The 26,751-nt window shown below is 41.7% G+C and overlaps 1 protein-coding gene across 2 annotated transcripts in view; it reads left to right on the forward strand.

The window, feature by feature from the left end:
* Positions 1-1,346: 1,346 nt before the first annotated feature.
* TXNRD1 (thioredoxin reductase 1) overlaps positions 1,347-26,751 on the forward strand; it is a 70,268-nt gene continuing 44,863 nt past the window's right edge. The window contains exons 1-4 of one of the 2 annotated variants that reach the window (XM_087723082.1): positions 1,347-1,534; positions 7,011-7,112; positions 16,446-16,606; positions 19,861-19,921. In XM_087723082.1, the coding sequence (XP_087579208.1) occupies positions 1,459-1,534; positions 7,011-7,112; positions 16,446-16,606; positions 19,861-19,921 (400 nt within the window). In that variant the 5' untranslated portion in view covers positions 1,347-1,458. The remainder of the gene's footprint in view (positions 1,535-7,010; positions 7,113-16,445; positions 16,607-19,860; positions 19,922-26,751) is intronic. The other variant, XM_087723083.1, reaches the window with a different exon arrangement.

Here is a 26,751-nt window from a genome sequence, read left to right on the forward strand (position 1 = left end):
CTGTTGTACTTCAAACAGTCACTAAACAAATTACTGTAAGTTGAGGATCATCTGTAGTAGAGGCCTAGATCCAATTCTTCCAATGGGAATTTTTTTAAACTGTTCCATGCTTTTGTCCTAAATCAGGACTATGAGAACTTATATGACAATCCATGGGTTAAGAACTTGGGATGTTATTTTAGTCTTTTGTGCACATTAACAGTATTGGATTGGATTGGATTTATTCAATTTGTATGCCACCCTATCCCCGAGAGACTCAGGGTGGCTGAGGGCGACACAAAGAAATGTCTGCAATTTTAATCTTGGGCATTCCTGTTCTCCCCCCCCCCATTTTACTAGCAGCTATTTTGTGTTACTTGATTTGTTAGTGGGAAGCAAGTACATACTCAGTACATGCATTGTTTTAATGATCCATTGCATCATAGCAAGAACTTTGCAAAATTATTGGGGGGGGGGGTTTAGTGTCGGAATAATTTTAGATTTTTTTATGACTTGTAATGCTGTGTGTGTGTGTGTGAGAGAGAGAGAGAGACAGAGACAGAGACAGAGAGACAGAGAGAGACAGAGAGAGGGAGACAGACAGAGAGATCTGTCACTATTGTTTTCAATGTGAGCTTGACAACTAAGGCTTCTAACCGATAGGGCACATGCTATACACATGCTGTACTAATTTATCTAATGAAAGTCTGACATTGTAGGACATGCAAGGAAAAAACCATGAGCTTACAAGCACACATCAGTTTCATTCCATGAAATATTCCATAATTTCATGGAATAATAACTATTCCATAAAATACAAATTGCCTAGCCAACTCAGACAACTCAGGCCATTCTGGAGGAGAGAAAATACACCCATCCTTCATTAGCCTTTGCTAGAGTGACCATCCTTTTCTATTTTATCAAGAAAAAAAGGCAATGATCAACATTATGGAACACCACCCTGAAGACTGGGTAAATTATATCCACAATATTTTTTTCAGTCTATTAATGAATGAATGAATGAATGAATGAAAGAAAGAAAGAAAGAAAGAAAGAAAGAAAGAAAGATGATTTTTCTTAACCATTTTTAACAAACCCAAGGCTGGCTTCTACAGTTGCTCATCACCTTATTCTTCCCTTGCAAATTCAGTTACACACTTTCAGCCGGCAGGGGTCGCACGATCTCTTTCAGAATTCAGAACTTTATTCTTTCGCTTCAGGTTCTATTCCCATCACAACCGGCTGCCGGCCGTCAAACTCGCTCTGGATGCCAGCCGGGAACCGCAAACTCCAAGAGCTGCAAGCGTCGAAGACCTCGGGGCTTCTTCCGCTTTTTCCCCCAGGACTCTTCCCATTTCAAGATCAATTGCCAGGCGGAGAGAGAGGAGAGGGAGAGTCTACATTTCCGGGCACCTGACGTTTCGCTTAGCGGCCAACAGAGGTCGCAAGGAACGGGAAGACGGACGCAGGAGCCCCGGCATGGGTAACTCCGCGCGGAAGGGCAGAATTGTCCAGCAGACACCCGAGGAGCAGCGTAACAGCACGGCCTTCGAAGGTGGGTTGTGCTGACAGGCGAAGTAGATACTTACGAGATAAAAAAAAAAGTGAAATGAGTTAAGCTCCGAAGTTTAGGTTGGCTTTTTAACTGGGCGTAGGGTGTGAATTTAACCACTTCCTTTTTTCCCCAGCAGGTTAAATCATAGCTGGCATGATGCTTGAAATCAACTGCTGGCTCTATTCACAGGACGGACACAGTAGCCATGCATGCATGTTGCAGAAACTAGCCTGTGCAATTAGTTGATGGGCGAGTGCAGAGTTTTGCAAATTGGGTTCAGTAAATTATAGCCATATTAATCACGGGTAGGCATGATGTGCAAATACGCCTCCCCTTTTACAGAAGTTGCTTCAAAACAAGATGCTTCTTTATTATCCCGCTGCCTCTTAAGGAAATGTTTTGGGGAATCTGGCTCTTTGTAACTTACCTGATTTCTCTCTCCACCTCCCCCCTTCCAGAAATCTGACTCAGGAGAAAAAGTTTAGTAGGGAAGACTCATCAGTCTCAAAGTTCTTTGAATCTGTTTCGAATCCAGTGTTGCTTTTTCCTCCCAGTGCTTTTCCCAAAAAAAACCCCCTGCATTTACAGCCTCTTTTATGAATGATAAACATCAATGTCTTGTAGGTACTCTTTCTTTATCTTCCCATTTCCTCCTTTCTCCAAAGAGCCCAGCACAACATAAAATATTACTTTTTCACAACAGACTGAAAAAAAATAACCCCAAGTGGTTTCTTCTTGATCACAAAGATCTAGAGTTTTAGAGTTGATCAAATGATGTTCACGTTGGAATTTCTCACCGCTCTTTCACCATCCCCCATTCTCGGGGCTTGCAGCTCAGCCTAGAGCGGGGGTCTCCAAGCTTGGCAACTTTTAAGACTTGTGGACTTCAACTCCCAATTCTGGGAGTTGAAGTCCACAAGTCTTAAAGTTGTCAAACTTTGGCCTAAACTTTAGGCCAAACTTTGGCCTAAAGCACAGATTTGTATGGAAGAAAATCCCAGGAGGCTGGTTCGAAAGAAAGGCCACTGAATTTAATAAATAAGACACTGAGGAGATTAAAAAGATAGAAAGATGGGTACTTTTCTTTCTTCCCAAACACATCTGCTGTACTCAAAGCAACAGCACCTTAGTTAGGGACTGGATAGCTACAGTATGGATACAGTGCAGCATGCCAAGATCAAAAAGTGAGGTGGACATGCTGCTGTGTTGGAAACGGTTATATATTATCTCATTAATCAAGGCTGGTGCTTTAATAATTTAGTCTGTTTCATGACTAAGGCAGGATTTGTCATTTGAGGTTTCTGGGGACCAATGTAATCTACCACAAGCTTTGGATATCAATAGTGGTTTCAAATCTGCTAGTGTTTTGTTTTCAATGCAACATAGCAACCCATACCTTGTGTTTAAAAAGTCATGCCCTGTGGTTACTTTGGTTTGTGCATATGCCTCTCAATCATTTTAGTTCAGAACAGTGTATATGATGCTTCTCCACTGAATAAATAATAAAATATAATATTATTGTTCAGTGATGCAAAACTCAGCAGGCCTCCTAAAGATAAACTTGCCCATTCATGTGATTCTTCCCTCCAAGCTTATTTAGACCTATGGATGAACTCATCTTGAGCCTGGTCATTAATTGTTTGCAAATTCACCTAATAGAAGAGAGACCGCCTACTGCCAATTACCTCCACTAGACCGATACGATCGCATCGATTAGGCCTCCTCCGAATTCCATCTTCCAGCCAGTGCAGACTGGCAACTACCCGGAGGAGAGCCTTCTCGGTGGCTGCTCCGACCCTCTGGAACGAACTCCCCGTGGAGATTTGGACCCTCACCACCCTCCAGTCCTTCCGCGCCGCTTTAAAGATCTGGCTGTCCCAGCTGGCCTGGGGTTAGGATTCTGGCCCCACCCGAATTGTGTGACTGTTGTGCTTTCTTTTTAATATGTTGTATTGTCTTCATGTTGGAATTGTTTGTCCTCCCCCCCCCTTTTTTGAACTGTGAGCCGCCCTGAGTCCCCCCAAGGAAAAGGGCGGCATACAAATAAAGGGAAAACTAAAACTAATTAGGTATATTCTGCTCATGGTGTTCCCTTGATCTACTCTTAGGGGAAAAAAGATGCTCAGGTTAACTGGCATGATTTGTTTCTAACAAGCTCATACTGCTTTTTATTAATTGTAGCATGCAGATATGCTGTTTGATAATCTGAGGATGTCACCTGGTATAAATGCCAAGCTGAAAAGTCTGTGGTTTCCTGGAATTTCTTTTTTCTTCCTGATGGCAATATTTGTTCTTCTCCAACACTCTGAAACCTTATAAGACCTCTAGTTCTCAGAGTTTGCCAACAGTTTACCCTCTCTGCTGGGTTTATTTACTGTCATAAAGTATAATCCCTTTAGCTCCAGAGATTAAATTTATTTACATTTTCTAATTCTCCTATGAGAACCTTTGTCTATCCTAAATTCCAGGTCCTTCATTCACTCAGCAGCGTAATGATGACAGGGTGTAATTTCTCTTCTGGCAGAAGAAAAAAAAAACCCAGGTGGCCCTTGATTTACAACCACAATTGGGATAGGAATTTCCATTGTAAATCACTGAGGTCATAAGTCGAATTGGACCTGAATTTATGACAATTTTTACAGTGGTGGTTAAACTAATCCAGTTTCTCCAATGGGCATTTTTGGCCTTTTTTTGTTGGAAATGAGCAAAAAAAGATCACAAACCACATGACCAGAGGAGACTGCAGCCAGTTGCAAGCATGTGCCCATGAGGTGGCGCAATGGTCATAAAAGTGAGTACAGTTCATAAGTTACCTTTTCTCAAGACCTTCATAACTTTGAATGATTGTTAAACAAACAGTTGTAAATTGAGGATTACCTGTAGGATTAAGAAATTCTTTTCACTACAGTGCATTGCCAACTCACCTCTTTCTCCTTTGTTTTACTTTCTGTTTCTAACATACCCACAGACACTTATTTTGTTATTTTTGTTATCTCTCATAAGCTTCCATTCATTCTGAGCATTAGCTTTTGTTAATGTCTATTTCTGGAGATCTTACATTTTTCTTTGATGCTGTGAGTCTCCTTGATGTGCCCTCCTGCATGCCCTTTTTCTTCATCATTTTGGAGAGCTATGTGTGGTGTGAACTTTTGCCCTATAAATTGTTATCTACGGTCACACATCACTGAATCCATACATCACACTAAGCTAATTTTTGAGTGGTACTTGGTCCTCTCTGAAATTGGCTGTTTTGTTGCAGATGTTTCATTACCCAAATTAGGGAACATCATCAGTGCTCATCTGCAACAAATCACTGGAAAAATCTGCAAGAAAACAACCAAGCTCAGAGACCACCAAAGCCCTTTAATTTCAGCCCCGAGCTACAAAAATATTCCCCTTTATTGAAGCCATTAAAAAAAAAAAGCATGACATGTGAATTCAACCACTTTCTATATTTTCTTTTTAGTGCCAAAATCAGGCTGCAAAGGGTATTTGTATTCCAACTGAACTGTTTCTAATAGCACAAGTCTACTTGCCCAAATATTATAATATTATAATATTATATTGTATAATATATATCTTACAATATATATCTTCTATGTTCCAATGAGTGGCAACCAAAAAGCAGGAAGGACCAGAGGGTGCCATATCAAAAATTTTGCAGCAAAACAAGCAGGGATGATTCACCAGCTGTGCGCTCTTGGGCCACATTCAATATAGGAGAAAAGCCAAGAGAATTTTTGCTTAGAGGGAAATAATTCTGAAGTCTAGACATGAAGATCGGTCCTAAATGTGATATATAAGACTGTGTCAGTTATATTTAGAGATAACTATATTTGTAATTTTGTTATTGGTCTATGCTCGTTTGATTTTCAGTTTTTTAAAGATTTGGATTGGGTCCAGGGAAATAAAACTTGGATTAGCAAATATCGATACCTTAGTCTAGTAGTGGTTAAGCCACCAGACTAGAAACCAGGAGACTGTGAATTCTGTCTAGTTCTGCCCAGGGGTGAACTGCTCTTAAGTGTGCTACTGGTTCTCTTGGGCGCGCATGCGCACTTCACACGCATGTGTACCACAGGCGCTAAGAAACCTTTTCTGACTCTGCAAAGGTAAGTGGAACAGCGGGGGAGGGGAGGGGGAAACAACTGTGCCGCGTGATTTAGATTCGCTAGAAAGCAGCATTTCCTGAACTGGTAGTTTAAAAAAATGCTTTAAAAAGTTTTTTAAAAGTTCTGATGATCAGCTGTACGACAATCAGCTGTTCTGCATGATCGTCAGAACTTTTCTTTTTTACTTTTTAAAGCATTTTTAAACTACCGGTTCAGGAGAACCAGTAGCATTTTTTCTATTGGTTCGGGCGAACCGTCCCGAACCGGTAGCATTTCACTCCTGGTCCTGTCCTAGTCATGACAGCTGGCTAGATGCCTTTGGACCAGTCAGTCTCTTTCAGCCCAGACCACCTCACAAGGCTGTGGTTGTGGTGAAAGAGGAAGGAATATTACATATGGTTGCCGCCATTATAAAAGTAATGAATAAGAGTAGAATAGAATAGAATATATTGTGTGTCTAATCAATAGATGTAATTAGACACACAAGGAATTTGTCTCCAGTGGATAAACTCTCAGTGTACATACAAACAACAAAGTGACATAATCATAAGATACCAATAGGAGAAGATAACTGGAAAGGATAATAGTAATACAGCCCTACTACATGAGTAAATATCCTTAGGCATAAGATATTAAGCATGCTGTGCTGTGTGAATTAGGGGTTCAGTAGAGTGATGGCATGGTGGGGGGAAAGAAACTGTCTTTGTGTCTAATTACTTTGGCATACAATGCCCTACAGTGATGTCCTGAGGGGAGGAATTGAAACAGTTTATGTCCAAAATGTGAGGGGTCTGCAGTTTTTTTTCTTACCCTTCCTTCTGACTCCTGCAATATACATGTCTCCGATGGAAGGCGGGCTGGTTACAATTGCAGTCCTAACTATCCGTTCGAATCAGTACTTGTCCTGTTTAATTGTTGTGTCAAACCAGACAGTTATAGAAGTGCAAATGGCAGACTCAATAATTCACCTGTAGAACGATAGCAGCAGCATAACAGCAGGATACAAGCAAACACGTTTTGCTTATTTGTCAAATTAATACTCTGACTTTTGTGGCTATTACTAATAATGTGCGATTTTGTAGCTACTAGGTTTTTATTGCTTCCTTCACTGAAAGGAGTTTTTAGAATGTTTAAAAGAAAAGTCTTGGAAAAGGAGGGGATCTTTTTTCATGTCGGCATTTCAGTGGTACCTGAAGAAAGAAGCATGAAAGTGCAAAGAACAGAATTTTGCCCTCCTAATTTGAATAGAAAATGTCTATAATTTAGGCATATTTATGTCAGTAGGTGCTAGATAAATAAGTCCTAATGTATCAACAGGAGATGGAAAATTGGCATAAAATATTCTTTTGTTCTGATTCAAACAGTCATATGCAGGTGCTGCCAAGAAACCTTTTGCATAGAGTGCATTCGACTTTTCCCATATGGTGGAAAGCAGAGAGGATACAACAGTTTCAATGAGGAATCAAGTGAGTGCAGATAAAAAGGGAGCGGAGCCTTTATTTTATGAATGAAAAGAAGCAGTTGGATTACAATAATATAGTTTGGGTATTATTTTGAAAGCACGACAGATGTGATTGCATAAGTTTCAGATTTAAAACAAAAAGACAATTAAATATCTTCTAATTATTCTTTCTAATTTAAATAGTAAATAAATAGTAAACTACTTGGCTTTGTCCTGTGCATTTGAGTTAAAACTCTGTGTCAACAGGGTACTTGCAGACTATATATTGTGTAGAATATCTAAGATCAGTTGTCCTGCTGCTTATTTACACTTTTATTTTAAAGTAGATAAGAGACTGTTGTTTTATCAGGAGCATCAATATTACTCTTGCTACTTCTCCACTTGGCATCCTGGATTTGTTGTATGTCAGTGTGGGACTTAGGCCCTGATTATTAGGATAACTCGTAGGGGCCCTGCAAAGATAGCTCTACTGTCTTTCCACATTTAAATAAATAAGATAATACCAATACCAAACCACATTAGGAAAGACCATTGATTTCAGGATCCAAAGTCATTCAACCACTGTTGAACATTTTGAAAAAGGAAAGAACTAGACTTTTTTTGTAGATTTAATAGTAGCTCAACAGTAAGTGGGGAGAAGAGTAAGTCAGGCCAGGAAGAGGATATTTAGTGGGAAGAAAAATTACAATCACCTCATGAGTGCTATTACTCAAAATCACAGCTAGTCTCATTATTACCCTCTTTTGGTACAAAACGTGAAATTATCAAGAAAAAATAGCCCCAAATAGCAGACCTTCTATGTTAAAGTACACTGAAATTCAACAGTTCTCATCTAAGTCTCAATTATATGAGGTGACCTCACATCAAGATTTGAAAATTCAAATTTTCAACATTGGCACTGCCAAATTTGCTGTCATTCTGGTTGCTGAAATCCACAAATGGTTTGAGGTACCGATTCAATAAACCAAATCTACAAGTAATGATTTCCTTTGACTCTAAATCTGTCCCTGATCTACCTAGGTATTTACCCAATCAGAACATCAGTTGTTTCAAAGAAACAAAACTGAGCGTATTCTGGAAAAACTGGATTTATTTGGCTGGATCTTGTTCTACCGCTAGGAATGTGTAATTTAGATTGTGAATACTGATAGAAATGTCTCAAGGTTAAAACCTAATTTCTTTAGGTGCACAAAAACAACTCAATTAACTTTAATTGGAGCTGCATAACCAAATTCCTGTATATCTGTCAGAAGAGAAGCCAGTGGCGACTTTATGGTAATGCTCAGCTGGCTATGATTAATGCATCATGCTTGTATTGTTGGGCCTAAGGGATACATGATACTTTCTGGAGAATTCCCCTCATTGTGACATCAAGCTACATGATAGTATGTACTCTGAAAATTTATTTACAATTTTCATCCTTTTCCTCTTCTGCAGCCACCTTAATAACAGGTTTTTTCTTAATAAGCAACACAAAATATATAAAACCCCAAATCTAAGTAACAATATGTTTAACTTCTTGTCTTCCATCTGATTGTGGACAAAATGATAACTTTATCCAACTACATTTCTAGGCTTATCTCCATTGCACATCCTGAAATACAGGAGACCAAATGCCCTTGAATTTGGACTAAATCCTCCCTTTCAGCAAACAATCGAAGTCTTCATTTGTAATTTCAATTATAAATAGGAAATCAGATATATTAATGAGGAAATGAAAGAATTTCAGAAGCTCAGGTATGGGAAGGGTATAACAAGGTGGTATAACCCACCCCTTTCATTTTCCTAGCCATTAGAAGCATTATATCAGCTATCAGACCATCCAATGCACAACCTAGTTCCTGCATTGAAATGAGACTGCAGAGTGGTGGGATAGTGGTGAATATGCTCGCCTCCCACTTAGAAGGTTGAGAGTTCAATCCTAGGCCTTGGCAGTTGTTTCTTTCCTAGGATGCAAAGAAAAGAAATACGTGATACAAATGCCATGTAGACGTCAGGAAGGGCATCCAGCCAGCCAGTAAATGCTCAGTTACCCTGGCTCTATCTTGAATAGGGATTACAGGGATGACTAACCTTTTTGTTGTTGCATGCCGAAAGTGCGCGCACACACCGTAATGCAATGTGTGCGCAACACCCACTGCGCCCCACCACTGCACATGCATGGTACACTTTCACATGTGTCCCGCTTTCATGCATGTGTGCACGCCCCCATGTTCCCAGGCCCTCATATGCCTGTGTGACCTGTAACATGTGCCCCTCCCCTGTGCATGCACCCTGCACATGCACATGCAGCCACACACATGCGCATGCAGCCACACACATGCGCATGCAGCCACGTGCATGCACATGCATCCACGCACATGCATCCCCCACATGCACCCCACCCTCCATGCATGCGTGGCAGAGATCCAAAAACCAGTTGGCCAGCAGGAGGCACGCGGCATGCGTGGTGGAGCTGAGCTTGTGTGCCGGCAGAGAGGGCTTTGCGTGACATCCGTGCAATAGGTTCGCCATCTCAGGACTACAGGGTTGTAGAAAAGGAGTTTTTACATGTCTTCAGTAAGACATGTCATAAAAATAGTTCTATGGCTCTAGCTGTAATATTCCATGTACTGCTGCAAATGCCTTTCCAGAAATACCTACAACTTTACCGTTCTAGAGTCTAGACTTTACATTATTTTAAAAAAAGAATAGTTTAAAACATCCATATCTCCCATACCAAAACTTTTAGCCCAGCTCATTGTCTACTTTTTGGGGCTTTTTACTCCCAGTAATGTTAGATGTAGTTCCATAGTACTGACATTTAGCCTATCTTTAACTTTTTTCTTACATTTTCTTTTTTGCGGATTAAATTCCCATGCTGTGGTTGTTATTCTGAATAAAATCCTTCATCTGGTTTTACAGAAGCAGAAAATAATACATCTAAACAAAATATCCCATGCCTTGGCTAGACTCACTTTCATTAATAGAAAGGGCGTTGGTACTTACCTGATACGCTTCTTCTAATAGGGTGGAGATAGCATCCATACATGGGTTGACATTGTCCGCCTTCTCATTGGACTGAGTCTGATTAAAGTTAGTTAAGACACGCCCCTTGTTGCTAGCCTTATCCAGCTTTTCAGTGAAGAAGAACTTATACAGACTCATGTGTCATTGCACAAACATTTTATCAAACAAACCTCTCAAACCAGAGAAATGAACCGAGTATTTACAGTAGAAATTTTGAACAGAACTCATTGTAAGTCATAGCAGATAACACGTTCTTATAACAGTAAATGGCACATTACGAGATCAGTCAGAAAGGGAGGGGATGGATGCTATCTCCACCCTATTAGAAGAGGCGTATCAGGAAAGTACTAACACCCTTCCTCAATAGAGGTGGAGATAGCATCCATACATGGGACATATCCAAGCCCACATGTCCCTACGGGAAGGAACCAGACTGATCCGGAACAGGTGTGGCAAAATGAACGAGCTGTAAGACCCTGTGGCCAAATGCTGCATCAGCGGACACAAATTTATCAATCATATAATGTGAGATGAATGGAGAAGGTGAAGCCTAGGCTGCTGCCCAGCAGATCTCATCAAGAGACGCCTGAGTGGCCCAGGCTGCTGTAGTAGCTGCACTTCTTGTGGAGTGGGCTGTTATGCCCCCAAGTGCAGTCTGATGTTGGGAAGTGTATGCCCTGGCTATACAACCATGGCTACTGATAGAGGCAGATACCTTCCTACCTAGGGTCTCAATCTGAAAGGAGACGAACAAGGATTCGGATCTCCTAAAGTCAGCAGTGCAAGAGATTTAAATCTTAAGTGCTCTTCGCACATCCAGTTTGTGCCAATGTCTCTCCAATGGGTGAGCAGGAGAGGGGCAGAAGTTGGGCAGAACAACCTCCTGCACCCTATGGAACCACGAGGAGACCTTTGGTGTGAATGAAGGATCTAAGCGAAGCACAACCCTGACAGTATGGAAGATGCAAAGATCTTCCCTCACCAGCAGAGCCTGCAGCTCCGAGATCCTTCTAGGGGAGGTGATGGCCACCAGGAAGGCCACCTTCCAAGAGAGGAACTGTAGGTCCACTGACCAAATGGGCTCAAAGGGGGCTTCCGTTAGGGCAGACATAACCGTGGGCAAGTCCCACATGGGTTAAAGGTGAACCACTGGTGGTCTCAGATTGACAGCCCCTTTCAGAAACCTTTTCATGGCCGGGTGATGTGATACAAGTTGTCCCCCCCCCTCCCAAGTCAAGATCGTGGTGAGAGCTGCTACCTGCCTTCTCAATGTGTTGGGTGATAACCCTTTCTCCAGCCCATCTTGGAGAAACTCCAATACCTGGGGTACAGATGCAGAGGGGGCATATCATCGCACCACTTGCAAAATATACTCCAGGTGGCATAATATATGCGAAGCATGGAAGGCCTCCTGGAGTGCCGCGTAAGCGCCAGGCGGTCAGCTGGAGCCACTGAGGGTCTGGATGCTCCAGTGACCCCGGCTGAGGGCACCTGCAGTCTGAGGAATCCTCCAGGGGCTGGCTATCAATAGGGTCTGTAGGTCTGCAAATCATGGCCATTGCGGCCAATGCGGGGTCACCAGGATGATCTCTGCCCGTTCGGCAATCACCTTGCGGAACACCCGAGGAATCAAGGGAAGCAGGGGGAATGCATAGAGTACTCTGGCAGCCACCAGCACCTGAGAGCGTCCGTCCCCTCTACCCCCTGTGTTCTGAACCTTGCATAAAAACATGGGAGCCACACATTGTCTAGGGTGGCGAACAGGTCCACAGCAGGCTGGCCAAAGTGGGCCACGATTTGTCAGAAAAGGAGAGGATGGAGGCTCCATTCCACATTGTCCACCTTTGCCCTGCTGAGCCAGTCAGCCCGAACATTCACCACCCCCGATATATGTTCTGCAGACAATGAAGTCAGGTGCCTCTCCGTCCAGAGGCCCAGTTCCATGGCTTCCTTCATGAGATCCTTGGACTTCATGCCACCCTGACGGTTGACATCGGCCTTGGTGGCCACATTGTCCGTCAAGACCAGTACATTTTGACCTGCAATGCTGTTGAGAAAGTTCTGGAGGGCCAGGTGGATGGCTCTGAGCTCTAACCAGTTTATATTGCGAGTCCTGTTCACCTGGTCCCATTGTCCCTGGGCCATTTGTGTCTGTAAGTGAGTCCCCCAGCCCTAAAGGCTGGCATCCGTAGTGACCGTCACCCTGTGAACCACCCTGAAGTGGCAGCCCTTGGTGATGGCTGTCGACCTCCACCAGCGTAGAGAGCGGAGGACATCCACCAGAACGTGATCTTCAGTAGGGACGTACTCCTGCGAGCCTTCTGGAAGGGTAAGAGAAACCACTGAATGTCCTCCGATAGGAAGACCTGACCATACCCAGAATCAATCCACACCCCTAGATGCGAAATCCGGGTAGTGGAGTCTAGATGGCTCTTGGCCGTATTGATGGAGAAATCATGAGCCTCCAAGGTAGTTATCATGAGGTCAAAGTCACGCCTTGCCCAGGGAGAAGAAGGCGGGGCTTAGCAGTGAGAAGATGGAGTTTCAGGCTATTCCTGAAATCCCTCTATACCGAAGGATTTTTGGACGGGTTTTTGAACCCTAGCTGTCCCGGAGACGACAGTGAAAGGTGAGGGGAGACCCAGTGACCTCAGAGACGTTCGCAAAGTCTCTGGGGGGGTGGGTATTAACCCCTCTTGCCAATTCCTTTCTGGATTAGCTGCGTGCTAAATGAAACTGCAGGTTGCCCCTAAGAATGGCAGAAGTGATGTCATCTGGTAAGCTGATTTTATTATTCAAGAGAGACTGTCCGCGTTAAAAGCCTAAGCTAATTGAAACCAAAGAATAGAAGGATCTAGCGGCGAATTGGTCTCCTTTTTATGGATTTATGGTTGGTGGCTACTTTATTTCTTAAAAGCTTCAAGGAACTCTTCGACATCCCCCCCCTCTGATTCTCTCTAAGGGGATCGTAAAGTTTACTCTCTACTAATTAGCCTTTCACGATTTGACATTTTTATTACTTGGTTGTGTTTACGATCAGATAAGATTGCACAGTTTTCAGCGTCTTTTTACTTGTAATTTTTAACTGCGACACATCATGGCTTCACTCCAGATTCTTTTTTCCGCATGTCGAGAGCTTTTTGACTCTTTTCAGAGATTGGAAAGAAAATTGGATCTGATTTTAAAATATGAAGGAAAAACTGAGACCGTTGAATGTTTGAATGTTCCTGAAATACAAATGGAAAATGTGAGAAATGGCGTCTGGTCTATCTCAGAGGAAGAAAGGAAGGGGGGAGCTATAAAGAAGATTCATTTAAAGAGACAGAGTGTAAGAGAAATGAAAACTCCACCCCTGAGAATTAAAGTCAATTTGAAAAATTTTACAAGCCCGGGACAACACTATTATTTCATCACCGACATTCAGAGCCAAAAGGTGCGAAGATACCTTTGTTTGGAATTGCTTATAAAAACATTTGGTAAATTTATCCAACGCGTGGCAATTGGTTTGAGAAGATTTTGCTATTGGAGAGACACAGGCTGACAGATGGAAGAACGCAATTTAAAATTAGCTAAATCTGATTACCTTAATCTGTAATAGATATAGCTGAATAATGACTGATATGGATAGTAATGTATATAATTTGGAACTGGCTGATAGATTGAAGAATACAATTGAAAACTAGCTAAACCTAATTGCTCTTTTTTGTAACAGATACAGTTGAATAATAATTGATATTGATAGTATATAATGTGGAGTTGATATGATAACTAACAATTGGATATGAGAAAACATTTTTAGATTATACATAAAGAGTATTAACTACAATAATTATCACTATTAAAAAAACTAAATAAAATACATACAATCAAATGTTAATCAATACTGGGAAAATGTTATGATATATGATATAATTAAATATTATGGATGTTCAGCTAAAATAGGACATGAGGATTTGATGATAATAGAGGATTTTACAAATAAGTAAATGAAATGTCAGCATGTGTTATGGATTAATTCTTTGGCATAGCTAAGGTTGAAGGATGTTTAAATAACCATAGGTAATTAAAACTGGAGGTATAATGATGTTGATATGGTAAATATCCGAGTTAAGATATTTGAATTAATATGAGTTAATGGAAGAGAAGCACCAAAGCATGTTGTAACCAGTTGATATACTTCTTTTTTTTTATAATAGATACCTGTGTTTTGTTTTGTTTTCCTGCCTTGTCCCTTGTCGTTTTTGTCTTTTTTTTGGTATTATTTTTATTTTTTATTTTTTATTTTATTTTATTTTTATTTTTTTGCCCTTTCTTTTTGATTTTTTCCTTTCCCACCAGTGTGGGCAGGTATTGTTCAAGATTATTACTTTTATTAATATCTCTAAATAATAATTACAGTTAAATGAAAATGGATATATAATAATGCTGGAGTTAATATGAGTTATGTTGGTTGACTGTGGAGGAGATGTACCAAAACTTATCTGTAATTGATTGACACATTTTCTACAGATGTAAAGAAAGATGCTGTACCTGTTTTAAATTAAAATTAAAAAACATTTATTAAAAAAAAAAAAAGTCACGCCTTGCCCCAGATAGAGACCTGGACAATACTATTAAGAGCCAAGGTGGCGCAGTGGTTAAATGCAGCACTGCAAGCTACTGCTAGATCAGCAGTTCAGCGGTTCAAATCCCACTGGCTCAGGGTTGACTCAGCCTTCCATCCTTCAGAGGTGGGTAAAATGAGGACCCAGATTGTTGGGGGCAATATGCTGACTCTCTGTAAACCGCTTAGAGAGGGCTGAAAGCCCTATGAAGCGGTATATAAGTCTACTGCTATTGCTATTGCTATAATACTAGAAGGATAGACCTGCATCCTCCAATCCCGAAGGGAACATCCTGCAACATGTGGCTTTGTAAGTCAGCTCCTGAACCCCACAGTCCCAAAGTGTTTATGGGAAATAGGAGACTAAAAGGCCCAGGGTTTTGCTCCAATGGAACAGGTGAAGACTGTACAGCTTTACTGCTCTGACCTGAGACCCACGATCCCCTTTGCAAGAGGAGGAGGAATGCCTACGAGGTGACTTGGGTTCAGCACTGTCAGAAACAGGGCTCTTCTCCCTATCAGTCTTAGAAGTTGATTTAGAAGACTTTTTTCTCTTTGGGGGTTAGCCTCAGGTCCCCTTGTGAGAGGACCCAGCTTGGGGAGTAGAAGCTTCCACAGCAATTAAAAGCCCCTGGGCATCATTAGAAATGTCCTGAGGGGAAAGCCTTTCAACTGTGTCCGCCATTTTGACAGCTGTCAAAAAAACCCAAAATGGCGCTTCATGCCCCTTTTAACGGTCTGAGAAGGCTCTTGTCAAATGGAGGCTCTTTTAACCAGACCAGGCAGGGGAAATCAGCTTAGGAATGCTCACCTGCCTCCCAGTAAGCACTCCAATAAGCACTTCATCCAGCAAGGCTCTTCCAGCAAAGCCCAAGTCACAGGACAAGCAATTAGTGACACCACAGCACGGCGGCAGTTTAAAAAGGCGCAAAGTGCTCTAAACAGGTCACCTGACTCTCTCCTGGGGCGCCGCGGTAGCTGCAAACTGAAAGGCTCTCACAATCCAGACGGCAGATCGATCAGAAAGGCAATTACAATCTGCCAGAAAATGCTGCGCTGCGAGGGAGATGCGTCTGCGCTGTAGCCGCTTATTAGAGCTGTCAATGGCTCCGTTAGAAACGACTGCTGCTGCAAGACACTAAGTGGGATTCCTGGTCACCAGAGTGACCATCCAAGAGCGCTAGACACTCTCTCACTTTGCAGCCCCTGTGGGCAACCAACTGTCCTTGGGCAATCTAATGCCCTGAAGCCCTTTTATTGTTCCTGTCCCCATTGACAGTTCAGAGCAGGTGTTAGCCACAAATATTGACAGTAGAAACTTTTACCAGAAGTAATTTTTCCAATGACTCAATAATCTCCTCAGGAGAAAGCGATGACACAGCCGTCCTGGAAGTGGACTGAGTTGAAAAGCTGGATAAGGCTAGCAACAAGGGGCGTGTCTTAACTAACTTTAATCAGACTCAGTCCAATCGGAAGGCAGACAATGTCAACCCATGTAAGAACGCTATCTCCACCTCTGTTGCGAATCTTCTAATTTGCTATGAGAGTTAGCAGTAAACTTTCTTGATACATAGGCTTCCCTAATCCCTCCATATTTCATACACTTTTGGATTTCTCAATTAGTAATCTGGAAATGGCTGTTGCAATACATTCTGGATGGTATCAAATTCAGGAAAAGAGCTGTAATCTAGTTTATTACAATAATAATATTTATTTTTGTTGCAGCCACCAAAAATGCTACGCAGAAGACATCCCAAATTCAGGGCAAAGGAAAAAATGTGGAGGCTGCTATTAATAAGAAAGATTGGAAATTGGCAATCAAGACACTCATTGATGAAAACAGTGTTGTGGTTTTCAGCGATTCCACCTGCAAACTCTGTGGAAAGGTAATGCATTTGTTTTCAGATGCAAAGATGCAGAATGTGTATCTAAAGCAGAGGTGGAGAACCATGGCCCTTTTGTGACTTATGGATTTCAACTTTCAGAATTCTTGACCCAACCATGCTGGCTCGGGAATTCTGGGAGTTGAAGTGCACAATTCATAGAAGGACCATAGTTCTCCACCTCTTGATTTAAATGAAACATCAGAGAATCTGGCAGTTCATTGCCTTGATACCGAGCTAGTAAAATATGAACTATCTGTGGTAGCTTTCTTATTTCTCTGTTCTTGTTATGTAATCTTTCCAAATCCATTATTGTTCAGATGTATAAGTCAAGAGTTTCCACAATTTCTTAGCAGCTCTCCTGCCTAGCATTGGCCATCTTGGCTGAACAGTTGATGATGGCATTTATTCACATTAAATTTGTGCTATTTAATGGCTTATTCTGGCACGTGGTATCTAATTGTTCCCTATTTTATCAAGAAGCATTGGCTGCAATATAAAGATTAAATAGTCTGAAAAGGGGAACAGTTTAAACTAAAGAGTCGCCTTGGGGTGAAATGGGTGGCAAACAAATCTCATAAACAAATAAATAATTCCCCTCCCTACTTTAATTCTCCTGAACAACTCTAAATGCAAGCTGTAGCTTTACCGAATTTCATATAGATCGCAGAGAAATCCATTTCATAAATCTTAAAGATGGAAATGCACTACAGGTAATCTTCCACTTATTTTATGATCACAATTGAGCCCAAAACTTCCGTTGCTAAGCAAGACCGTTGTTAAGTGAGTTTCTCTCCATTTTACAACCTTTCCTGCCAGTTTTTAAGTGAATCACTGCAGATGTTATATTAGTAAAATGGTTTTTAAATGAATCTGAATTCCCCATTGACTTTGCTTGTCAGAAGGCTATAAAAGGTGATCGTATAACTGCGGGACACTTCAACTGTCATAAATGCCAGGTGTGTTATTTTTGCTCACATGACCATAGGGATACTGCAATGGTCATAAGCCACTTTTTCCAGTGCCACTGTAACTTTGAATGGCTGTAAAGACTATCTGTAATAAGATGTTTGTCTTGCTAACAAGAAGGAAAAATACTTTCATTTGCTTATTAAATTAATAAGAAAGATCCAATGAATGTGGGAGATGTTTTTAAAGCAGTATACAATTAGACTGTACCACCAGTCATTTTCATTTATTTGTTTTATTTTACTAAAATGGGTGGAATTCCAGTTTAATTATCTTAGAGAAGACCCATAAATTAGATTTATGTCCATTTTCATTTATTTCAATGATTGTATCTCTGCCTTCAAACCCAACCCTGAAGCTGCAAACTGCTGAGCTAAACATCTTCACTTTAATTCAAATTAACCGAATATATTTTAAATAAAACCTACATTCTCAGCGCTATTTATGCTGATCCAACACAGGTGACTGGGAAGGAAGCAACCAGGGGAGCCCCAACCTGCTCGAGCAGACTGCCTGCCTTAATCTGAGAATGAAAAAGACAATATGAAAGGTTCAATTCCTAGAGAGGAAATTCCATGATTTCAATGTCTCTTCAAAGGCAAAAGGCCACACCCTTCGTCACGGCCAACTCGCCACAGCCAACTCATTGCAAAACAAAAGTTACACTAATATTAAAGAAAGAGTGTAATAGAATAATTAAAGAATGGATGCAAAAAGAGGGACAGAATGAAATGTGAATGGTAAAAATTAGAATATTTTTACATTTTATTTTAAATAATTAAATAGAATTGTTAAATTTCCCCGCTGTGAGTTGTCCCACAGTGAGTTGGCTGTGGTGAATTGTCCTGCAGCAAGTTGCCTTTGGTGAGTTGGCTGTAGAAAGTTGTCCATGGCAAGTTGGCCTCAGTGAGTTGGCTGTGGCAAATTGTCCCATTCCACCTCTTTCCATATGGCATTCAATTGATGGGCTACTAGAGGTGGTATTCAGCAGGTTTTAACCGGTTCTGGAGAACTGGTTGTGGAAATTTTGAGTAGTTTGGAGAACCGGTAAATACCACCTTTGATTGGCCCCGCCCCCATCTATTCTCTGCCTCCCGAGTCCCAGATGATTGGGAGAAAATGGGGATTTTGCAGTAACATCCCCCTGAAGTGGGGTGAGAATGGAGATTTTACAGTATCTTTCCCTTGCCATGCCCACCAAGCCATGGCCACCAAGCTACACCACACCACACCCAAGCCATGACATGCCCACCAAGCCACGCCCACTGAACCGCTAGTAAAAAAAAATGAATCCCATCCCTGTGGGCTATCCACATGTGGCTCTGAGTGTCCTTTACTTGAAGGGCCCTGTGTGGCATTCAAAAATATTAGATACATATGGCTACCAAAAGTTGTTTCCATTTGTGAGGTTTTGTGAAAAGAGAGAAACCTTCTGAAGTATAAGGCCAGAGAGGAACACACAGTAATTGTATTTGATTTAGGTATTTATTTAAAATGTTTACATAACTATTCAACTAAAGCAAGGTGATTCTGGAAGGCTTACAGAAAATTCAGCAAAACCTTTAAAAAATCCATAAAAAAATAAACCAACAACCAGTAAAATGATTAGATGGCAATCCATGTGACACCATCACTCTATTGGGGGTTCCAACACCTTGTGACCCAAAGGAGTGGGGAAAGAGTATTTAATATTACCCTGTTTCCCCCAAAATAAGCCCTCCCCGAAAATATTGCAACACAGCAGCAGCCATGAGGTGACCACACTCACCGCCTCCTGCACCTCAAAAATAATAAGACCTCCCTGAAAATAAGGCCAAGCACTTATTTCAGGGGTCAAAAGAAAATAAGACCCTGTCTTATTTTGGGGGGAACGTGGTAAGTTAAATACAAATTTCATGAAATTTATGCAGTACCATCCTTGACATACAGTTCAGAAGCCAAGCAGTATCCCTAGTAAAAGTTATGGATTCTGTTATTCTAAACAGCAGGCTCACACCATTTTCTTTATAAAACCTATGCCACAATATCTTAAAATGTCAAAACCTGTTTTTTTTTTAAAGATAACTATGTTCATCTTTTCCAAAGTTATATTTAAGCAATATTTTTAGTTAGTAGACTTGAACGGCGTACAGGCTTTTGAGTTCTATTTAACATTTCATCAGCAAAAATGGTAGAAGAAAGCGCTGTTGTTCTCATTGTTTATTGATTATAATATTAAACTGCAAAATGGGAGGGTGTGTTTAAAAATTCTAGTTGCTAATCTTAATGAAATGTTGTGCTTTATGTAGGTGAAGGATCTGTTGAAGTCCATGGATGTTCCTTATTTCGTTCTTGAACTTGACCAAATTGGTAAGATTATTCATATTCAAGAATCGTTATATTTAAATAAAAATTCCTATTTTAATGTCCTCCATATATGTTAGGTTGTCCTCTTCCATAAAGAATTCTTGTTTAACATATTTTGAAGGCCACCACATTGAAAAATGAATGTAAATGAAACGCTAAGGCAAGACTGCACATTTTCTTAAAATGAAGGATTAATTTTTCATTCAAAGTGAGAATGATGAGCACTCAAGACATACAGACCTGAGTTATACATCATAGTAGGTCATCTGACTTAAAAATGGTTAGTGGAACAAGATGCATTCATCTGGATTCATATAAAAGCCAAGCTATTAAGTATAATAACTGGGTTCACACAACATGCTAAGTCAAAAATAAACACAGTAAATCACTATGATTTAGCCTGATAAGCCAGCCTAACTATATGGGAGAAACTAATTTTCTAGTTGTTGCTGTGCTACAAAGTTCAGACGTCAGCCAAAAGGGCCATTAGTGGAGAATGCTGTAGTTCAGCATTATCTTGTTTAACTAATATATTTATATGAAGGGGTAATCTTTTTATGTTTTTTGTGATAAAGAGATGGAGATTGTCCTCTTGTAACTGTTTATAGTTTTAAAAAAATCAATTTAAAGAAATGAACTTTGACATCTTTACTAAAATCAAGAGAGTGTTGCCAATTGTATTTATACCGTAAATTATATTCCTTTTGGGGTGGTTTGAAGGCCAAAAGAGAAAAGGGGAGAAAGAGAAAGAGTGAGAGAAAGCAATATCCAAGGGCCAAGCAAGTGTGATGCAGTAATACAAGCAGTTAAGGAAAACAGTTTTTTGGTTGCTTTTGATTGGGAATTGGAGTGAACAGTCAGACAATGTAATGGTAGGTAGGAATGAGCTTGGAGAGAGAGGGAAGAGCCATAGACTACGCCAGGGGTGTCAAACTCAAGGCCTGTGGGCCAGATCTGGCTCGTGGGGTGCTTAGATCTGGCCTGTGGGGCTGCCCTGGAAACAGTGAAGGACTGGCCCGTGGTGCCTCTGCCAGCAAAAACGGAGCTCGGGAGGGCCGCATGTGCCCCCCTGGGCTCCGTTTTCGCTGACGGGGGCTGCAGGAGGCCATTGCGGTAAAAAACGGAGCTCCAGGGGACCACGTGCCACCACCTGAGCTCCGTTTTCACTGGCAGAGGGCTGCAAGAGGCCATCATGGCCAAAAATGGAACTTGGGGGAACAACGTGGAGCCCTCCTGAACTCTGTTTTTTTTTTTTTGGCAGAGGGCTGCACGAAGCCGTTGCAGCCGAAAACAGATGTTGAGCTGGCCACTCTGGCTGCTCCCCCCGCCCTGTGGAGGTCAAACACAACCCTGATGTGGCCCTCAATGAAATCAAGTTTGACACCATGAACGAGGCAATGGTTATATAAGAGGTAGCTGAGCCTGCTGAAGGAATGGGGGCATGGCAGATGTCTTAGAACAGTGTTTTTCAACCTTTTTTGTGCAAAGGCACACTTTTTTCATGAAAAAAATCACGAGGCACACCACCATTAGAAAATGTTAAAAAATTTAACTCTGTGCCTATATTGACTATATATAAAGTAATTTTCCCACAGCACACCTTACATTATGTCACGGCACACTAGTGTGCCGCGGCACAGTGGTTGAAAAACACTGCCCTAGAACCACTTATGGCTCATTTTCAAAATTCTGGCTGCAACACCACCACCAGCTCACTTTTATATCCATTTGCAGTGACTGGGGATCGTGTGACTGTGATTTTTGCCATTGTTTTTGGTCAGTTCCTGCCATTTACTTCTAATGTCCAATAAAAAGCATCCATTGGAGAAAACAAATTCACTTAATGACTGCAGCAATTGCTGCAAAAAATGTCATAAAATAAGGTGGGATCACATGGTGATCCATTTACCCACAACTTACAACCATAATTCCTGGCTCAATTACAGTGATAAGTAAAGTAAAAAATGATTTGAATTCGAAGCTTTTGGAAAACAGACAAGTCTTGCCTTTTCCTCTTCCTACGGTATATGTCTCATGGCTCCAAAGAAATCCAGAAAGTTTTCCAGAAAGAAACAAGAGGAGATGGCAATAAGCTGGGACTTTCCAATCAATCAATTTTCTTCCTTTTCAATCAAGGATCTCTCTCTCTCTCTCTCTCTCTCACACACACACACACACACTTTCTCCTACGCACAGAGTGGGAAAGGAGGGAACAAAGCCCGGCCGCGAGCGAGGGAGCGCGCGGCCAGCAGCGACGCCGGGCTGCTTCCTCCTCTGCCGCCGCCGCCTTCACTACCCAGCAGACAAAAGCGAGGGCGGTGAAGGCCACGCGTTCCTTAGCGGCTAACAGGGTCAGCCCACAGCCTGCAATGACAAGCCCCACTCTTGCGCGGCTCCCTCTTCCTCGGGCTCGTTGTCCCCTGGAGAAAATGGGATCGCGCATGTGTGCAACGGCCACGGGGCTTGCCCTAGCTCTGGGACGAAGTGCTTTTCCTCGACTTTCAGTTTCGCCACGGCGGCGGGAGATTAAATGATTTTGGGGGGGAGGGGGGGCAAGTGTTTTTCCCACGGCACACCTCACACTATGTCACGGCACACTAGTGTGCCGCGGCACAGTGGTTGAAAAACACTGTCTTAGAAGAGAACCTCCCTGGTTTCCTGATCTAAAGAGGCCAGGGAGGAAAAATTAGCCTTGCAAGTTTTTGTTAATATTACCTTACAATAAAGAAGTACAGCTATGTAGTACTTCTGGATGTGCTTCGTGTCTGAAGTACATCTCAAGGCTTACAGACAGGATCAAATGGATTCATTAAGTCATCTTCACCCTATCCACTGCCATCTTAAAAATTAAATTACTAATTTTTTTTTTTTTAAAATAAATCAAATATAGGTAGTCCTCGATCTACAGCTTTTCGTGACCGTTCGGAAATTACAACGGCACCGAACAAAGTGACTTATGACCATTTTTCACAATTACAATCATTGCAGCATTCCCCTGGTCACATGATCAAATTCAGGCACTTGGCAACTGGCATGTATTTATGACAGTTGCACTGGAGTCATGTAATCATCATTTGTAACCTTCCCAACTGGTTTCCGACAAGTAATTTCAAGTGGGGGGAGGGAACCAGTTTGGCTTAACAATTCACTTAAGTGTCTTGCTTAGCAAAAAAATGTTTGGTCTTGACTGAGGTTGTAAGTTGAAGACTACCTGTATTGCACTGGTGGGTTTCAAAAATTTTTTGAACCTTTTCTATAGGTGTGGCCTGCTTTGTGGGAGTGGCTTGTCAGCCATGTGACTGAGTGGGAGTGGCTTGGCAGTCATGTGACTGGATGGGTGTGGCCAACTTGTAAAATGTGGTGAAACTCACTTAACAAAACTCTTGCTTAACAACCAAAATTTTGGCTCAGAAACTCTGCAATTGAAGTGTGCTAGTCTTAAAGCTGTCAAGTTACAAGACCCTCGCACCCCTAACCCTTTAGAAAAAAAAACCCCAGGGGTGTTCAAACTTGACAGCTTTAAGACTTGTGGACTTCAACTCCCAGAATTCCTCCTCCAGTCATGTTGGCTCAGGAACTCTGCCATTGAAGTGTGCAAGTCTTAAAGCTGTCAAGTTACAAGACCCTTGCACCTCTAACCCTTTAGCAAAAAACCCAGGGGTGTTCAAACTTGACAGCTTTAAGACTTGTGGACTTCAACTCCCAGAATTCCTCCTCCAGTCATGTTGGCTCAGGAACTCTGCCACTGAAGTGTGCAAGTCTTAAAGCTGTCAAGTTACAAGACCCTTGCACCTCTAACCCTTTAGCAAAAAACCCAGGGGTGTTCAAACTTGACAGCTTTAAGACTTGTGGACTTCAACTCCCAGAATTCCTCCTCCAGTCATGTTGGCTCAGGAACTCTGGCATTGAAGTGTGCAAGTCTTAAAGCTGTCAAGTTACAAGACCCTTGCACCTCTAACCCTTTAACAAAAAACCCAGGGGTGTTCAAACTTGACAGCTTTAAGACTTGTGGACTTCAACTCCCAGAATTCCTCCTCCAGTCATGTTGGCTCAGGAACTCTGGCATTGAAGCATGCAAGTCTTAAAGCTGTCAAGTTACAAGACCCTTGCACCCCTAACCCTTTAGAAAAAAACCCCAGGGGTGTTCAAACTTGACAACTTTAAGACTTGTGGAATTCAACTCGAATAATTCCTCCTCTCGCTCTTCATCTTGATGATGTGTGGACGGGCGGGGGGAGGGAGCTGGAACCGGTTCCAAACGGCACTGTAGATTTGTGGAACCTCTTCTATAGAAGAGGTGAGAACTGGTAGGAACCCACCCCTGCTGTATTGGCAATATGATCTTTTGTTGTTGAGAAGGCCATAGGTGGAGGGCCAGCTAGGCCTTACCTCATCTTCTGAAGAGAAGGAATTCTACTCTTTGAGAAAGACACGGGAGAAAGTTCCTTTCTTATGGGCCTTCAGTTTAATGCTAGTTCAGAAAGGGAGGAATCTCCTCTGAGGAACAAATGACTATTTAAGCAGTGACTCAGGCAGCATGAGTGCCTTATTGAACTCTTCCGGCATAGCAGTTTTGGTGGCATGACATTCGGGTCAAGGTTACTTCTTCAGCTTTTGACCTCAAATGGTGAAGAAACTGGTTCAGGTCTCACAATATTAGGCCACGTTCCAAGCCTTAGCCCCGAAGGTGCCTCATGACAGACCAGGGTGCTCTAATTAGATGCTGTGCTAATTACAGACACTCTGAGCAGGATTAGTGGTATAGTAGTGGTGGTGGTATGGTTTTAATCAACAGCTGAAATGCTGACTATATATATAAAAATGTGGTAGCTTTTTCCTTATAAGGCTTTCCCTCCATTTTGTCTTCTGGATGCTAGTAGCCATCCCCAATCGGGTGTACTTTGAATGTATTGAATTACTAATTTGATTATCCATGCAGGCTAAGAAGTTGATGGCCAGAACATCTGGAGGCAAATGCAAATGCAACCAGATACAACTGTTCAACCAGAGTCTCCAAACCAGTTTATGTTTTAGAGTAGGAACTAGACAAATAAGGTTATCAAATAGCCAGTAGACCTTTATACGATCTCATAAACCTGAAGACATCATGTTGCAAATAATAGTTGCTAGAAGTACTAGCAGGATCTTCTTGCAGTTTGAAGAACTTTTGCTGTAAAGGCTAAAGTTTAGCTACCTATTTTTGGTCCAAAAACCTTTCCCAGTAAATGGAATTAAGAACAGAAACAGGAAATACAGCAGAGAAATTGCTCAATTGTTTCCAAGTGCTAATATTACCATGCAGGAAACGCCTTAACGGGAAAAGAATTCACACACAGTGGGACAGAACGCACTTCTTCAGTGAATACCTTTGATAAATTATTTTTGCATTGTCATGCTGCCACTAGCAGTTTGCACAATGCATAAGGGGTGGCACTGTGAAAACTCCACGCCAGGCTTTTATAGCATTTCTACACAGGCACATAGTTTCTGGGGAGAGGCGGAACATTTTATTTAAAGTTGTTTCACAGGGAAGATCTTCACATAAATACCAAAAACTATATATACTTCTAAGAAGGATTTAAAATCCAGGCCGTTGAAATGGCCTTAGACATAAAGCCTTAGTTTTGTTACTGTTGTTATTGTATTTATCATAAAAAAATTATGGTACTATTTAAAAGATATGTGTGCATGTGTGTGTATGAATGACATTATTACAGTCTCATAAAATGTCATGAACTTCTTATTATGTAACTGGTATACTGATGAAGCCTATACATCTCTAGCCTGGCCTAAACATTTGATGCACTCAAGATCCCTTCCTAGTACCTAGAGGCCGTGGGGGTCTGAATCCGGGGTGTCAAACTCGTGTCATCATGGTGGCATCACGTGACATATCACAACTCCCCCCCCTTCGCTAAAGCAGATGTGGGCGTGGCCAGTGCGTGACGCATCTGGCTCATGGGCCCAAGTTTGATGTCCCTGGTCTGGATAAACGAGAAAAAGCTTCAGCTCAATCCTGCAAGACTGAGCGGCTGTGGATTTTAAGGTTCCCTGGTTCTCAGGATTTTCCATCTTTAACTCTTGCTAGGGATGTGTCAGTAGTCCTTGACTTACAACAGTTCATGTAGGAACTGTTCAAAGTTACAACGGCACTTAGAAAAGTGGTCGTTTTTCACACTGATGACCATTGAAGCATCCCCATAACCATGTGATCAAAATTCAGAAACTTGCCAACTGACTCATATTTGTGATGGTTGCAGTGTTCTGAATTCACAAATTCCTCTTTTGCGACCTTCCGACAAGCAGTGAAGCCGGATTCATTTATAGCAATAGCAGTAGACTTATATACCGCTTCATAGGCCTTTCAGGCCTCTCTAAGCGGTTTACAGAGAGTCAGCATATTGCCCCCAACAATCTGGGTCCTCATTTTACCCACCTCGGAAGGATGGAAGGCTGAGTCAACCCTGAGCCGGTGAGATTTGAACCGCTGACCTGCTGATCTAGCAGTAGCCTGCAGTGCTGCATTTAACCACTGCACCACCTTGGCTCATTTAACAACCATGTGACTAATTTAACTACTGCAATGGTTCATTTAACAATAAAGACCATAAAATGGGGCAAGAAAGGTTGTAAATGGGGATAAAACTCACTTAACAACTGTCTCACTTAGCAACAGAAATTTGGGGATCTATTGTAAGTCAAGGACTACTTTTATATCCTTGACCAGAGTTGGTACACTGTTTTTTAGGGCCCTCCTGAATCTCAGCTCCTGCTCAGCGTATCTAAATAGATTAATGAGACAATTTTAAATATTACAGATGTCATTGTGATGT

The sequence above is a fragment of the Thamnophis sirtalis genome, unplaced genomic scaffold, assembly GCF_051295495.1.
Source record: "Thamnophis sirtalis isolate CommonGarterSnake01/CBP01778 unplaced genomic scaffold, rThaSir2_p1.2 scaffold_9, whole genome shotgun sequence".
Classification (NCBI taxonomy): Eukaryota; Metazoa; Chordata; class Lepidosauria; order Squamata; family Natricidae; genus Thamnophis; species Thamnophis sirtalis.